The following is a 14,773-nucleotide window of genomic DNA, read 5'->3' as shown; positions in this document are numbered from 1 at the left end:
CTGCAGCAGGAGGAGGGGAGGTCTGGGAGGCCCCACACCCGGGTTGGGTTTGGGCACCAGCGTGCAGACTTTGCTTTCAAGAGTCAGGTGGAGCTAAGGGAAGGTTCAGCCAGGAGAGCCCAGACCCCAGGGGTTCATAGGCTCCCTCTGGCTCTGGGTGGGGGGCAGACTGCAGGGGGGCAGGGACAGGAGCAGGGAGACTGGGGAGGGACTGGGGAGGAGGCTGCTGTGATGTCCAGGCAGGAAGGGATGGAGGTGGGAGCCAAGAAGGGAGAGATGCTTGGGTTCTGGATGTGATTTTAAGATCCCAGATGAGGACAGTCAGGCAAATATCTTGAGGGTGGTTGACCTTTCCATATCTGGACAAACCTGGGAGAGGAGCAGAGCACAGGAGACCGGGCTGGGGCCAGACCTTGTCCCTGACTCCTTGACCCACTGCCTGCTCCTGTACCAGCTTGAAAAGGAGGGAGAAGGTTCCTGCCTGCCCTGCCCCTCTCTTCAATCTTCCCGGGGCCTGGAGATGGCGGGGACAGGTGACCTGCCCAGGAGGTGAAGGGCATTGCTGAATCCACTATCTTATCGGAGAATCCAAACACAAACCAAAAGTCACGGTCACAATGAGTTCTTGCACTCAGCAAACATTCCCTGGGCTGGGTGTTACAGGGCACACGGTGGCGACTGAGACATCCTGGATCCCGTCCTCAGGCGTCCAGGGGGGCGATGAGACGTCATCACATGGTGACCACCCAGAGTGGCCAGGCTTGTGATGGAGGAACTATGGGTCAGAGGGGTCAGGGCAGGGATAGGGAAACCTAGGGGCCTCTGGGAGCCCAGGGGAGGTACCTGACCCAGCTGGTACGTGGTCCAAGGAGGTTCCCTGGAGAAAGGGACATCTGTGCGAGAGCACGAAAGATGAGGACTAGCTGAGTGTGGGGAGGGCACAGGGTGAGTATTTATTTCAGGCAGAGGAAGCTTCACGGGCCAAGATCTTGAAATGATAGTTTTGATAAACAGAAGGGCTGCGTGGGCTTCATCCCAAAGCATGATGGGGGAAGGCACGGGGGAAGGAGGCACAGCCAGGGATCTGATCCTATCAGGCCTTGTAGGGCTGAGTCCCTAAAAGTGTGTGGTCATGATTCTAGGAGACTCTTGTTCAGATTCCCCTTAAAACCCGCTCAGTATTCGCCAGCCATTTAAAAGTCTGTCCTCTGCCCTCTCTTTCTCAGGAAAAAGAAAAATTCAATTCTGACCATTAGTTTTTTTTTCTTCTTTTTAAGGTTTTATTTATTCATTTGAGAGAGAGAAAGAGAGAGCACGAGCAGGGCAGGGCGGGGGGGAGGGGCAGAGGGAGAGGGAGAAGCAGGCTCCCCTCGGGTTTGATCCCAGACCTTGAGATCGTGACCTGAGCAGAAGGCAGACGCTTAACCGACTGAGCCAGCCAGGCGCCCCTGTGACAGTGTTTTGAATAGAAAATGAAGAGATCACGGAATAGCCCTCTGGTCATTCCTTAAGCCTCTGGGTATCCTCCAAACGTCCACCCGTTCCAGACCACCTGAAGACTCAAAAATGGGGCCTGTCCTGCCTGGGAAGCTCTGAGGAGGGCGCACGACCTGAATCTGATCATGAGCTGTCAGCCGAGCCAAACTGAGGGGAATTCTGCAACACAACTGACTGATACTTTTCCAAAATTTCAAGGTCATGAAAGAGGAAAGAGTAAAGAAATGTCACAGATTGGAGGAGACCAAGGAGACATGACGGCTAAGTGCAAAGTGTGATCCCAGACCAAGAAAAGGACATGAGACGGAAAGTGGGAAGTTCAAATACGTTCTCCAGATTAGTTCCTAATGTCCTATCAATGTGAATGTCCTGGATTTGACCACTGGACCGCGGTTATGTAAGAGAGTGTCCTTATTCACGGGAGACCCATGCCGACATATTCATGGAGAAACAAGCCTCCCATCTCCAACTCAAGTGGGTCAGTCTGAGCTTTAAAAAAAAAGAATCTATTCTCTCTCTCATCTCTCTAGAAACCACAAATTGGGAAAATCATTCAATTTAGCTGAAGGTCAGGCAGGTCTTTGTTTTACTACCCCTATAACTTGTGGGTCTGAAATATTTAAAATAAACCATTGAAAATTAACATAATAAAACTAAGAAATGAAAAAAAGAGGTGGGGAACCACAGATGGGGCAGAGAATAGAGAAGGACAGTCCCTGGTTTTGACAGAAGTCTGCACATATGGAAGGTCGGCCACCTGCTGCCAGTGACGGTGTCTCGGTCTCCCCCCTGTGGCTTAGTTTGTGGAGTTCCTGAATCTGTGCAGACACAACCCCATATTTGCCCCAGGCTCTGGATGCTTGCAGGGGTAGAGGGCTAGTGGGCAGGGTGGAAGAGCTAGAGAGAGCCAGAGGCACCCGAGGAGCTCCCAATGACAGACATCCCGAGGGCCTGCCCCATGTTCCAGGTTTGTTAGTGAATATTCCGCATCGGACAGTGTCTACTGACCATCTACGGTGTGTCTAGGGCACTGGTCCGGGTGCTGTGCATACAGCAGCAAACACAACCAAGTCTCAGTCTTCCTTCTAGTGTGGCAAGGTTGACACCAAACAAATGAAAATAAAATACAGTGTCAGGTTGGGACAAGGGTTGTAGGGGATGGGGCCTGATGGGGGTACGATAGTAGAAGTGAGGACTCTCTGAAGAGATAACATTTGAACTGAGACCTCACAGCGAGAAAGAGCCATGTGGATATCTAAAGAAGAGAGCACCAGGCAGAAGGAACTGCAAGTGCAAAGGCCCTGGGGCAGGAATGACCTTGACCTGTAGGAAGTACAGCAAGAAGGCCAGTGTCAGTGGAACTGTAGTAGAGACTGAGCCAAGAGAGGTGAGCCAGGGCTAGGTCTTGCAGGAATGATTTTGGAATTTATTCTGAGGGAGAAGGGATGCCCCTGGATGGTTATAAGCAGGGGAGTGACGGGACACACGGTGTTTCACATGTGCGGCTCAGAGAGATGAGCGGACTCATTGTAAGGGCAGACTCATTGTCGGTGTGACTTCACCCCACCTGCCTCCTCTCTGGGCTGGGATGACCAGCTGGGTGGCTGTAGGGAGGAGCTTGGGCTGCTCAGCAGCTTAGCCTTTCCCAGGTGACCTTCCCCAGGAGAGAAGGACGTCGCCCCGGCAATTATCTTATCAGACACGTCCACCCTGTGCGGCCCACGCAGGAGATATCAAGAACCCGCCATTCCAGCAGTCCAGCCCCTCACTGCTACCCACAGAGGTCCCTGCCTGGGGGACCTCACACCTGGCACCAATACCAAGATCGCGCCAGGAGCCTTGGACCCATCTTTTCCCCTACTTTGCACCTTCCTTTCCCCATCCGGGCAGGTTGGGGTGGAGATAGGAACCACAGAGCTGTGATGGCTACAGCTGGAGGCATGGGGCACCTCTGGGACCCTCCCTGAACTCCTCCAAGCCTCGGTTTCCCCCTGTGCACAACGGGAATGATAGTGCTGCCCACACGGGGTTTTGTTGTGGGGACCCCGGAGGTCACATGTGTGCAGCGCATACTTGCCGCGGCTGCTGAGAGGTCTGAGTTCTTTTGTCAGTGGCCCCATGGGAGAGCCAGGCTCTGGGATCAGACCTGGGCTGGAATCCTCCTCCCGACACTTAGTCATCACAACTTTATTTTTTTATAAAGATTTTATTTATTTATTTGCGAGAGAGAGAGGGAGCGAGCATGAGCGGGGGTGAGGAGGGGCAGAGGGAGAGGGAGAGAAGCAGACTCCCCGCTGAGCAGGGAGCCCGATGCGGGACTCGACCCCAGGATCCTGGGATCATGACCTGAGCCGAAGGCAGATGCTCAACAGACTGGGCCACCCAGGCATCCCAATCATCGCAGCTTTAGAGCAAGTCCTTGATCTCTCTGTGCCTCGGTCTCCTCATCTGTACAACGGGGGCTAATGAGAGAACATAACTTTCTAAAGGGCTGTTGTGAGGAGCTAAGGAAACATTCACACAAAGCTCCCTGGGCAGACCCGGGACACAGGAAGTCCTCCCTAAACAAAAGGGAGCCACTATTGTGAGCACCCTCCTGCTCCAGGAGTTGGACATGGGCAACGTGGCCTGGAAGAGGACACTGCAGCCCAGCTACCTGGTTCTGAGTCCCGACTCTTTTCCCATTGTAGCTTGGGGACAACAGGCGAGTGACTTACCCTCCCCGCGCCTCAGTTTCCCCATCACTATGGTAGGGGGAGGTAAGAATGGTCCTCGCCTCAAAGGGTTGTTGGGAGGTTCCATTAGTTAATACAGGAAAGCCCCCAGCCCAGTGCTTGGCACATAATGACCACCATGTTTGCTATTCTTGTTGTTGTTGTTGTTACTATGGACCTACTCAGTGGTCCCCTGATCTCAGTGGCAGGTGGAGATGGATCTGGGCAGGTTGGGGCAGCCCAGTAGGTAATGCCTGAGCTGCTTAGGCCTGGAGGTCACCCCAAGGAGCCCCGCAATCAGCTCTAATCGGGCCAATCTTGCTCCACCCCTCCCTCCCTGGGTATATCAGGGCTGGTCCAGACCCTAGACTCTGTCTCAGCAAAGGAGGGTGGCTGCACCGGGCACCATGGGGAAGGCAGTGAGTGGAGCCCCGAGTCAGGGGTCGGGGGGATGGAGGCTGGAGGGGTGTGGGATCTGATGCCTCCCCCCTCCTCCCATCCCCAGGAGAATTACGAGATGTACTCAGTAGAGCTGGGTCCTGGCCCTGGTGGGGACATGGCTGCCAAGATGAGCAAGAAGAAGGCGGACAAAGGAGGAGGCAAGAAGAAGGAGAAGCTGGAGAACATGAAGAAGGAGATGGAGATCGTGAGCATGGGGCTGGGGGGCTGGGTGGGGGCAGGAGCGTGGCCGGTGAGAGCTGGACAGTGAGTGTCCTGCCCCCCCGCCCCCAGAACGACCACCAGCTGTCAGTGGCGGAGCTGGAACAGAAGTACCAGACCAGTGCGACCAAGGTGAGCTGGGCGCAGAGGGAGGGGTGCGTGCAGAGAAGGGGGGGGAGAGTGACCGAGTAGGAGAAGCAGATAAAAAGAGGCAGAAAGAGACAGAGAGAGACAAAGCGATAAGAGAGAAACAGAGCAGAGACCACAGGGAGAGAGAGCCAGGCAGAAAGATGAGAGAGACACAGGGGAGGCTGGGGCGGGGGTGCGGGGGTGGGAAGGGGCCGGACAGAGGTGAGGACGGACACAGAAGTGAAGAGGAACAGGACAGACGGGGCAGGGTGGGGGGAGGAGACAGAAGAGCTACCCCCGTGAGCACCCACCCCGTCCCCCCGTCCCCCCGTCCCCAGGGCCTGTCTGCCGGCCTGGCCGCCGAGCTGCTGCTACGGGACGGACCCAACGCTCTGCGGCCGCCGCGCGGCACCCCCGAGTACGTCAAGTTCGCCCGGCAGCTGGCGGGCGGGCTGCAGTGCCTCATGTGGGTGGCTGCTGCCATCTGCCTCATTGCCTTTGGCATCCAGGCCAGCGAGGGTGACCTCACCACCGACGACAATGTGAGTGGCAGATGCTGCTGGCGGGTATGGGACACAGGGACCGGGGGTGGGGGGGCGGGTAGAGGACATGGAGCATGGACTCAGGACGTGGGGGACACAGGATGGGGATACGGAGACGTGGAAATGCAGTCAAGACATGGGGTCATGCGGGGATGAAGGCCACTGGGATGTGGGGCAGCCCCAGTGACACAGGTCACAGGGGACCCGGAGAATGGGTCTCAGATATGGAGGACACAGGTGGGGATACAAGGACATAGAAACGCGATCCTTAAGATGGGAGACCAGGAAACAGAGGACATGGGACAGACCAAGGGCACAGGGGACATGGGACTCAGACATGGGACGCAAGGGCATAGGGACGTAGGGGACACAAGACTCAGGACACAGTGCCGAGAGACAGAACACAGACAAGGAAGCAGAGACAGAGACAGAGAATATTGAAATGCAGGACAAGAGGCCAAAACAAGGGACATGGGGACTTAGGGACATGTGGCATTGGACAGGGGTTTGAAAGCCACAGGACATGTGACACAGGATGGGGACTTAGAGGTACACAGACATGGGGAGACACTGGACATAGGGACTTGGAAATTGGCATATGATCGTGGAGCCCACAGAGTATGAAGTGTAAGATCGACAGCACACAAACATGGAAATGGGGACACGGCCTAGGGTGCCCAGAGGACGGCAAACAGACGATGGCAACACAGAATATGAAAGCACAGGGGGTACAGGGCGTGAGAACATGAGGAGACAAAGGCCAGTGACATGCAGAGCACAAGACTTGGAGGACACAGGAAAAGGCGCATCGTGCCATGGGGCACAAGCCGCAGGCCATGGGGACATGGGGGAGGTAGGATCCGGGACCTAGAGAATATGGGACACAGAACACTGAGAATACAGGGAAGCTGAGTATGGGACATGAAGAACACAGGAACGGGGGCCCCAGGCCCCAGGGAATAGCGCATGCGGCTTTCTAGCAGAGCAGGGAAAACCCCAGCGGTGAGCCCAAGAACACCAGGGGACAGGGAGCAGGCGGGGGGAGGGGGGGGGCTTGTGCAGAGACCTTCCTGCCTCTTCTTATCCACCCCCTTCCCACCCCCACCCAGCTGTACCTGGCCCTGGCCCTCATCGCTGTGGTCGTGGTCACCGGCTGCTTTGGCTACTACCAGGAGTTTAAGAGCACCAACATCATCGCCAGCTTCAAGAACCTGGTGCCCCAGGTGGGTCCTGCAACCTGGTCACTTCAGTTCCGGGTCTGCACCCCCGGGGGGGGAGGGGCACACAGGGAGGCTCCTGGGTCTGTGTGGGCTCTCCCACCAGGCCCAAGCTGCTCTGCACCCGTGGCCTCCGGCTCGCCCCTTAGGTTCTCAACCCTCCCCCTTTGCCCCTCCCCACGTTCCCCTGCACTCAGAGACCTCCACCCCCCCTCCCCCCCCCACAGCAAGCAACTGTGATCCGGGATGGGGACAAGTTCCAGATCAATGCGGACCAGCTTGTGGTGGGCGACCTGGTGGAGATGAAAGGCGGGGACCGAGTGCCAGCCGACATCAGGATCCTCCAGGCGCAGGGCTGCAAGGTGGACAACTCGTCGCTGACTGGAGAGTCTGAGCCGCAGACCCGCTCGCCCGAGTGTACCCACGAGAGCCCCCTGGAGACCCGCAACATCGCCTTCTTCTCCACCATGTGCCTTGAGGGTCTGTGAGACCCCTGCCCGCCCACCCCCCCCAAGCCAACCCTGCTGCCTGCCCTGCCCCTTTGGCCCGTACTGAGCCCCACCGCCGCACCCCCTTGGGTTCCTGCGGCGGGCACACCCCCACTGCCGCCCGCCCGGCCGGCCGGCCCTGAGGTGCCCTGTTGGCCCCGCTGGCAGGCACAGCCCAAGGCCTGGTGGTGAACACAGGTGACCGCACCATCATCGGGCGCATCGCGTCCCTGGCATCGGGAGTAGAAAACGAGAAGACGCCCATCGCTATTGAAATCGAACATTTTGTGGACATCATCGCAGGCCTGGCCATCCTCTTCGGCGCTACATTTTTTGTGGTGGCCATGTGCATTGGCTACACCTTCCTTCGGGCCATGGTCTTCTTCATGGCCATCGTGGTAGCCTATGTGCCCGAGGGGCTGCTGGCCACTGTCACGGTGAGTGGGGGAGACGGAAGAGAGGTGCAGAGAGCTGGGAGGCTCGTCCATCTGTCTGTTTGTTCACCCAGGATTGCCTCCATCATCTCTGGCCGTCTCCACCCACTCACCTCCCCCCCCACGCACCTTCCCTCAGCCATCCTCCCTACCCCCCATCCCTCCACCTACCCATCCGTTCAGCAACCACTCACCGAGGCCACTCTGGGCCACACCGTATACTGAACGCTGAGGACTCACAGGTGAACAGGCCACATCCTTGACCGGAGGAGGCTGAGGTCCAGCGTGGGCAGCCCTCAGCAGTCAGCACCCAGGGCAAGGCCAGCCCCAGGGGAGGCTCAGAGGATGTTTGTTTTCTCGGTGTGGTTGTGTTGATGAGAACTTACAAAACCTCTGCTCGGGCAGCTTAGTTAGGGGCCTGGCTATGTTCCTCTGGGCCGATTGGGGAGGCATCCCAGGTGGCAAGCACAGGCTGGAGAAAACACTGAGGCAAGAAAAGCATGGATTTTGCGGAGGGATGCTGTGTACATAGTACGGTGGCTGGGGTCAAGGCTCCCTGCGCTTCTCACCCCTTCTGGCAGGTTTGCTTGTCCCTGACAGCCAAGCGGCTGGCCAGCAAGAACTGTGTCGTCAAGAACCTGGAAGCGGTGGAGACACTGGGCTCCACATCAGTGATCTGCTCTGACAAGACAGGGACCCTCACTCAGAACCGCATGACTGTGTCCCATCTCTGGTTCGACAACCACATCCACACGGCTGACACTACGGAGGACCAGTCAGGTGTGGGGGTGGGAGGAGACGGGGCTGGGGCAGGATCTGCTAGGTGGTAGACTTGGAAGGGAGCTCTGAGGTTGCTGCAGGCAGCCTGGGGAGGGCTCTGCATGAATGGAGAAGGGGCTCCTTCCCGATAGGGGAGAGGGTCTATGAAGCTGCAGGTCTGCGAAGCGGCTTGGTATCGGGGGTCCTAGGAAACTCAATACTGCGTCTGGAGAGAAGGCTCCGTCCAGGGGTATGAGGAGAGGTTTGGGTCCCACCCAGGTCTGGGAGGGGACCCTGTCCTGAATCTAGAGGGAGGGGCTCGGTTCTGGTATGGGAGAGAGCTGCTCCGGGCCTGGGGCCCGCGCGGAGCCCCCTCCCGGCCCCAGCCCGGACGCCTGGCCTCCAGGGCAGACGTTTGACCAGTCTTCGGAGACCTGGCGGGCGCTATGCCGCGTGCTCACCCTGTGCAACCGCGCTGCCTTCAAGTCCGGCCAGGACGCGGTGCCGGTGCCCAAGGTGAGACCCCGGGGGACTCCGGGGGATCCCGGGAGCCTGGTGCAGACAGGTTCGCCCCTGACACCGGCCCCCGCTTCCAGCGCATAGTGATCGGGGACGCGTCCGAGACGGCGCTGCTCAAGTTCTCGGAACTGACGCTGGGCAACGCCATGGGCTACCGCGAACGCTTCCCCAAAGTCTGCGAGATCCCCTTCAACTCCACCAACAAGTTCCAGGTGTGCGCCCGCCGCGCCCGGCCCCGCCCACGGCCTCCCCCCGCCCACTTCGGGCCACCCCCACACGCAGCGCTGGCCTATCGCGGGGCTTCTCTCTCAGTTTCCGCCCTCTCCATAGCCAAACCCCACCCACATCTCCCGCCCCGCCCACAGCCGCTGCCCACCTATGGGCAGGCCACACCCACAGTCCCTTAGCGGGGGGCTCACCGCCAGCTCTTAGGCCTTCCGTGGGGTAGCTCGCAATCCAAATTCCACCCCAGCCCATCTCCGACCCTAATTCTGTCCATTCCCAGCGCCCCGCCTCCTTACTGCGCCCCTAACCCTCATCCCCCACCAAGGACTTGCTCAGCCCGCAAGCCCCTCACCCCCAGCCACGCAGTACCGTCCCAAAGCTCTACCCGCGGCGCCTTCGAGCCGTCAGCCCCGCCCTTCTCCCAAGCCCCGCCCCCTTGTCCGCCTCCTAGACGCCGTCCGCTTCCTCGCCCGCAGCTGTCCATCCACACACTGGAGGACCCGCGGGACCCCCGGCACGTGCTGGTGATGAAGGGCGCCCCCGAGCGCGTGCTGGAGCGCTGTAGCTCCATCCTCATCAAGGGCCAGGAGCTGCCGCTGGACGAGCAATGGCGTGAGGCCTTCCAGACTGCCTACCTTAGCCTGGGAGGCCTGGGTGAACGCGTGCTTGGTGAGCCCCCCAGGGCTCGGTGAGCCCCCACAGTAGATGGTGAACCTGTGGGCGAGGAGGAGCTAGCACAGACCCCGCCCAACCTTCCTGGCCCAGCCTTCACCATGACCTTTCCCATCCCCGGCTGACAGCTAACCTGCCCAAGTGCACACACTCACCTTTGACTTTCCCTGTCTCAGTCCTGACCCCTGTCCATCCTCAATTTCTACCTTGACCCAGCCCCTCCCCACCTGTCCTCCCTGAGACCTTCCCTATCCTGACCTGACATCTGTTGGTTTTTCCCAGCTCTTGCCCCAACTTTGACCTGCCATCGCTTTTACTTCCACCTTTCAGTGTCCTCCTCTTGACCCTTTGACCTTCCCCAGTCCCTGCCTCAACTCAAGACTTCCCAATCCCTGTCCTGACCTCTGACCTCCCTGAACATTTTGTCCTGACTCGTAAACTTCCCTAACCCCTGCCTCAACCCTGGGAGGCACAAACCTGTGGTTCAATTCTGGATCTTTCGTCTGGCAAGAAATATCCCCTCTCTAGACCTCAGTTTCTCTGTCTGCAACATGAGCATGCTAATAGCCTCACAGGTTGGTTGTGAGGACAGACTCACATCACGTGAAGGATTCAGCACAGGGTCAGGCATGCACAGGTGCTTGGTGTGAGGGGCCTGGTTATTTCACCCGTCACCTGGCCTTGCTGGGCAAGGGTCTGCCCAGGACTCCTTTCTGACTTCCCTGTTTTCTGGTCAGGCTTCTGCCAACTGTACCTGAGTGAGAAGGACTACCCGCCTGGCTATGCCTTCGACGTGGAGGCCATGAACTTTCCAAGTAGTGGCCTGTGCTTTGCGGGACTTGTATCCATGATAGACCCACCCCGCGCCACCGTCCCTGATGCTGTGCTCAAGTGCCGCACGGCAGGCATCCGGGTATGCAACCAGGGAGAGGAGCAGGCAGGGGTGAGAACAGAGGACAGCAGTATTTGGGGGTGAGGAACCCTGTGACAGAGAACTTCCTGAAAGTGGTTTGAACCAAAAAAGGAATCTATCGATTCATGAAACGGAAAAGTTCTGGGGACTGAAGTGTCAGGTGTAGCTGGATCTAGGAGTTGAGTGTCATTAGGAATTTGCCTTTCTCCATGGCTCGGTTCTACTTTTCTCTCTGATGGCTTTATTCTCAAGGGACTCGACTAGTCCCTTTATTTTGGTCGAGAAGAATGACCACCCCCAGAAGCTCAACCTACATCCCACCTGTTTAGCCACCCCACAGAAAAAAGAGTGCCTCTTCTGCTGTTGTCCCAGATTGGGTCACATGTTCCTCTCTGAACCAGTCACGTGGCTGCGGGGGGTACTTGGTTGACCAGGTCTGGGCTTACTTGCCCATTCTTGGCCAGAGACCTCACTTCAACCCTGGTTCCTGAAGACAGATCAAGAGTTGGGGAGGCAAGGCTGGGCAAACAACACCCACGTCCTCCCCTTGGTCTCTAAGGCCTATGAGAGCTGGGCTCTAAGCTTATTCCTTAGCCCCCCATCTCTCGTTTACTGCTCCGCAGTCATGCTGGCCTCCCCACTGCTCCGCCAACAGTTCAGGCGCGTTCGCACCTCAGGGTCTTCACATTGGCTGTTCCCGCTGCCAGGAACACTCTTCCCTCCATTTTTTATGTGGCCAACTCTCTCGCCTCTTTCAGACCTCCGCTCAGATGTCACCTTCTCAACGAAGCTTTCCCCGGACACAGTTAAAATCGACACCTCTTTTTCCACCCAACATTTGCCATCCCCTTTACTCAGCTTAATTTTCCTCTCTCCTAACGGGCTGTATCATTTGTCCCCTTAGTTTGCGTCTCTTCTGTCTCCCGCGCTAGAGGGTTGGCTCCATGAGAACAGAGATTTTCGTCTGTTTTGTCCCTGACATTCAGTGGTTGAATAAGCGAACGGGTCTATCAGTAGAGGCCAGCAGGGAGGACGAGGAGAGTGGGCTGCACTGAAGGCAGCAAGGGTCTGATGGTCCCCTCCCCAACAGGTGATCATGGTGACGGGTGACCACCCCATCACGGCCAAGGCCATTGCGGCCAGTGTGGGTATCATTTCGGAAGGCAGCGAGACGGTGGAGGACATCGCCGCCCGCCTCCGTGTACCTGTGGACCAAGTCAATAGGAAGTAAGCCCCTGCCGCCCTCGCCGTGGTTCTTCCCACAGCCTGCGCAGACTGAGGCCCTGGTGACCCTCCCCCCCCAGGGATGCCCGTGCCTGCGTCATCAATGGCATGCAGCTGAAGGACATGGACCCATCAGAGCTGGTTGAGACCCTGCGTACTCACCCTGAGATGGTGTTTGCTCGTACCAGTCCCCAGCAGAAGCTGGTGATTGTGGAGAGCTGCCAGCGACTGGTAGGACTCTGATGAGGGAGGCGGGCCAGTGGGCTGGGCTGGCCCGGGGGTGGGCCTCTCCCTGACCACCCTGCCCCCCCCCCCCGGCAGGGGGCCATCGTGGCTGTGACCGGGGATGGTGTCAACGACTCCCCAGCCCTGAAGAAGGCCGACATCGGCGTGGCCATGGGCATTGCCGGCTCGGACGCTGCCAAAAATGCGGCGGACATGATCCTGCTGGATGACAACTTTGCCTCCATCGTGACAGGCGTGGAGCAGGGTCCGAGCCGGGGCGGAGACCGGGCAGGGGAGGGGGGCGGCGGCATGGGCACAGGAGGAAGCGGGCAGTGAGGAGGCTGAGGCTCTCCCCGCCCCACCCCCCTGCAGGCCGGCTGATCTTTGATAACCTGAAAAAGTCCATCGCCTACACCCTGACCAAGAACATCCCCGAGCTGACGCCGTACCTCATCTACATCACTGTCAGCGTGCCCCTGCCCCTCGGCTGCATCACCATCCTCTTCATAGAGCTCTGCACCGACATCGTGAGTCTCCAGCCCCGCTGACAGCCGTGATGGACGGGGCCCCGCAGACGCTCTTGCACAGGGTGCAAAGGCAGCCAGACGGGGACGCGCAGGCGGGCAGGCGGGTGGTCCCAGGCAGAAGTACAGACGTGGCCGCACAGGTGGACCCTCAGGTCGGCTTAGACCTGCGGACTCAGAGAAGGACCCTCAGACACACACACACACACACACACACACACACACACATCTGGCGACGCTTGCATAGTGTCTTCTCTGGGTCAGGCAGACACTACCTCCCTTAACTCTGTCCTCATGAACACTCTATGGGAGGGGCTTTATTCATTTATCGTCCCCATTTGACCGATGAGCGAACTGAGGCCCAGACAGGTTGAGCGGCTTGTCCCAGGTCACAGAGCCAGTAAGCGGCACGCTGGGATTGGAGCCCAGGCAGTCCGGGGCCCCGGGGCCTCTGCTCTTGACCGGTCCACTCTGCGGCCATTCCGCCGTGACGGACGGATGGGGTGAGGGATAGGGAGGACCTGGGGGCACAGAGACAGAAGAGCTGCAGAGAGAGTGACAGGGAGAGACGGGGGACACAGGGACACAAAAGCAGAGACAGCCACAGAGAAAGAGACCAGAGACAGGGACACAAAAACAGTAAGGGGGAGAGGCGGGTGGGGAGGGGAAGTACATGCAGATGTCCCAATGGAGATGGACGGCAGGTCAGATGTGGACACAGCCATGGACGGACATGGCGCCACGGCCTCGTTGGAGGGCCAGCTGGTCCATGCTGTCCGGGCAGGTGTGCCCACACAGTCACCTGCCTCCCAACCTCAGTCCTGTCTCTGTCCACCGGGGCGGTGGGGGGAGGGAGGGGAGCCTCCCGGCACGTAGGGGACGGGCAAACCCTTAACCCTGGCTCCTTCCGCTCCCGGCCAGTTCCCGTCCGTGTCCCTGGCATATGAGAAGGCAGAGAGTGACATCATGCATCTGCGTCCACGGAACCCGAAGCGCGACCGCTTGGTCAATGAGCCCCTGGCTGCCTACTCCTACTTCCAGATAGGTGAGTGCCCGTGGGGCCGGGGAGCCCCAGGTTCCCTGCAGGGCTGCTCGCCTGCCTTGGCATCTCTCACAGGGGCTCTGGCTCGTGCTGGATCCCCGGGTTGGCATTTGATCCTGGGTCTCTGCTGTTCTCTGAGTCCGAGTCTGCTGTGATCCCCGTGTCCCTTCTCTGTCTCTTGGCGTGTCTCTGTCTCTCTCTGTGCCTTGTCTCTTGCGTCCCTATTGATCTCTCTTGGGATCCTTGTCTCTGTCTCTCCATGTCCGTCACTCACTGTGTACTTGTGTCCTTGACCCTCTCTCTGCGGGTATCTCTCTGTGTCCCTATCTTTCCATGTCCTTGTCTCTTTCCATGTCCCTGTCTAGGTCTCCATTTTTGTCTCCCCGTGTCACCTTGCCTGTCCCCCAGGTGCCATCCAGTCATTTGCTGGCTTCACTGACTACTTTACGGCCATGGCCCAGGAGGGCTGGTTCCCACTGCTATGTGTGGGGCTGCGACCATACTGGGAGAACCACCACCTACAAGATCTGCAGGACAGCTACGGCCAGGAGTGGGTGAGCCCCGGCCTCCCGCCCCCGGCCCGTGGCTCCCTCATTCCCTGTGGGTGGCCCACACTCAGTCGTCCGCATGTGACGGAGCTCAACTGGAGCATCCCAGGTCCCCGGACTCTCTGCCGGTTCTGGGGCCTCTCCCACCACCATCTTGAGCTCCACACTCCTGCTGCTCACCCTGTTCCCCAAAGGCCCTTCTGGCCCACGTCACTTATTTTGGCCATCTGCCCGGGCACCAGAGTCGCTGGACTATACAAATTCTGCCCTAGCAGTCCGACTCCCTTCTCCCAGCTGCCTTCCTGTGGGTGTGCGGGAAAGCCTGCATCCCTCCTTCCTCGTGAAAGCAACTGGCCTGAGCTACCATTTGCCCAGGCGTTGACATCTAATCTCTGCAAGGCCAAGATCTCCAGCCGCCCCCCAGCCCCCCAGGGTCCTGCA

The 14,773-nt window shown here is 58.7% G+C and overlaps 1 protein-coding gene across 3 annotated transcripts in view; it reads left to right on the top strand.

The window, feature by feature from the left end:
* The window catches only part of ATP4A (ATPase H+/K+ transporting subunit alpha), an 84,722-nt gene that overhangs the window by 68,517 nt on the left and 1,432 nt on the right, over positions 1-14,773 (top strand). For 2 of the 3 annotated variants that reach the window (XM_078063204.1, XM_078063203.1), the window contains exons 3-19: positions 4,717-4,857; positions 4,944-5,003; positions 5,339-5,542; positions 6,652-6,765; positions 6,987-7,239; positions 7,416-7,684; positions 8,263-8,461; positions 8,847-8,956; positions 9,037-9,171; positions 9,661-9,853; positions 10,594-10,769; positions 11,860-11,996; positions 12,074-12,224; positions 12,315-12,483; positions 12,591-12,745; positions 13,664-13,787; positions 14,193-14,338. In XM_078063204.1, the coding sequence (XP_077919330.1) occupies positions 4,729-4,857; positions 4,944-5,003; positions 5,339-5,542; positions 6,652-6,765; positions 6,987-7,239; positions 7,416-7,684; positions 8,263-8,461; positions 8,847-8,956; positions 9,037-9,171; positions 9,661-9,853; positions 10,594-10,769; positions 11,860-11,996; positions 12,074-12,224; positions 12,315-12,483; positions 12,591-12,745; positions 13,664-13,787; positions 14,193-14,338 (2,724 nt within the window). In that variant the 5' untranslated portion in view covers positions 4,717-4,728. Of the gene's footprint in view, positions 1-1,928; positions 1,976-4,716; positions 4,858-4,943; positions 5,004-5,338; positions 5,543-6,651; positions 6,766-6,986; positions 7,240-7,415; positions 7,685-8,262; positions 8,462-8,846; positions 8,957-9,036; positions 9,172-9,660; positions 9,854-10,593; positions 10,770-11,859; positions 11,997-12,073; positions 12,225-12,314; positions 12,484-12,590; positions 12,746-13,663; positions 13,788-14,192; positions 14,339-14,773 lie in introns of those variants that run through there. The other variant, XM_078063202.1, reaches the window with a different exon arrangement.

Source organism: Halichoerus grypus, chromosome 15 (genome assembly GCF_964656455.1).
Source record: "Halichoerus grypus chromosome 15, mHalGry1.hap1.1, whole genome shotgun sequence".
Lineage (NCBI taxonomy): Eukaryota > Metazoa > Chordata > Mammalia > Carnivora > Phocidae > Halichoerus > Halichoerus grypus.
The sequence above is the reverse complement of the archived record's forward strand: the minus strand, read 5'-3'. Positions and strand labels throughout refer to the sequence as shown.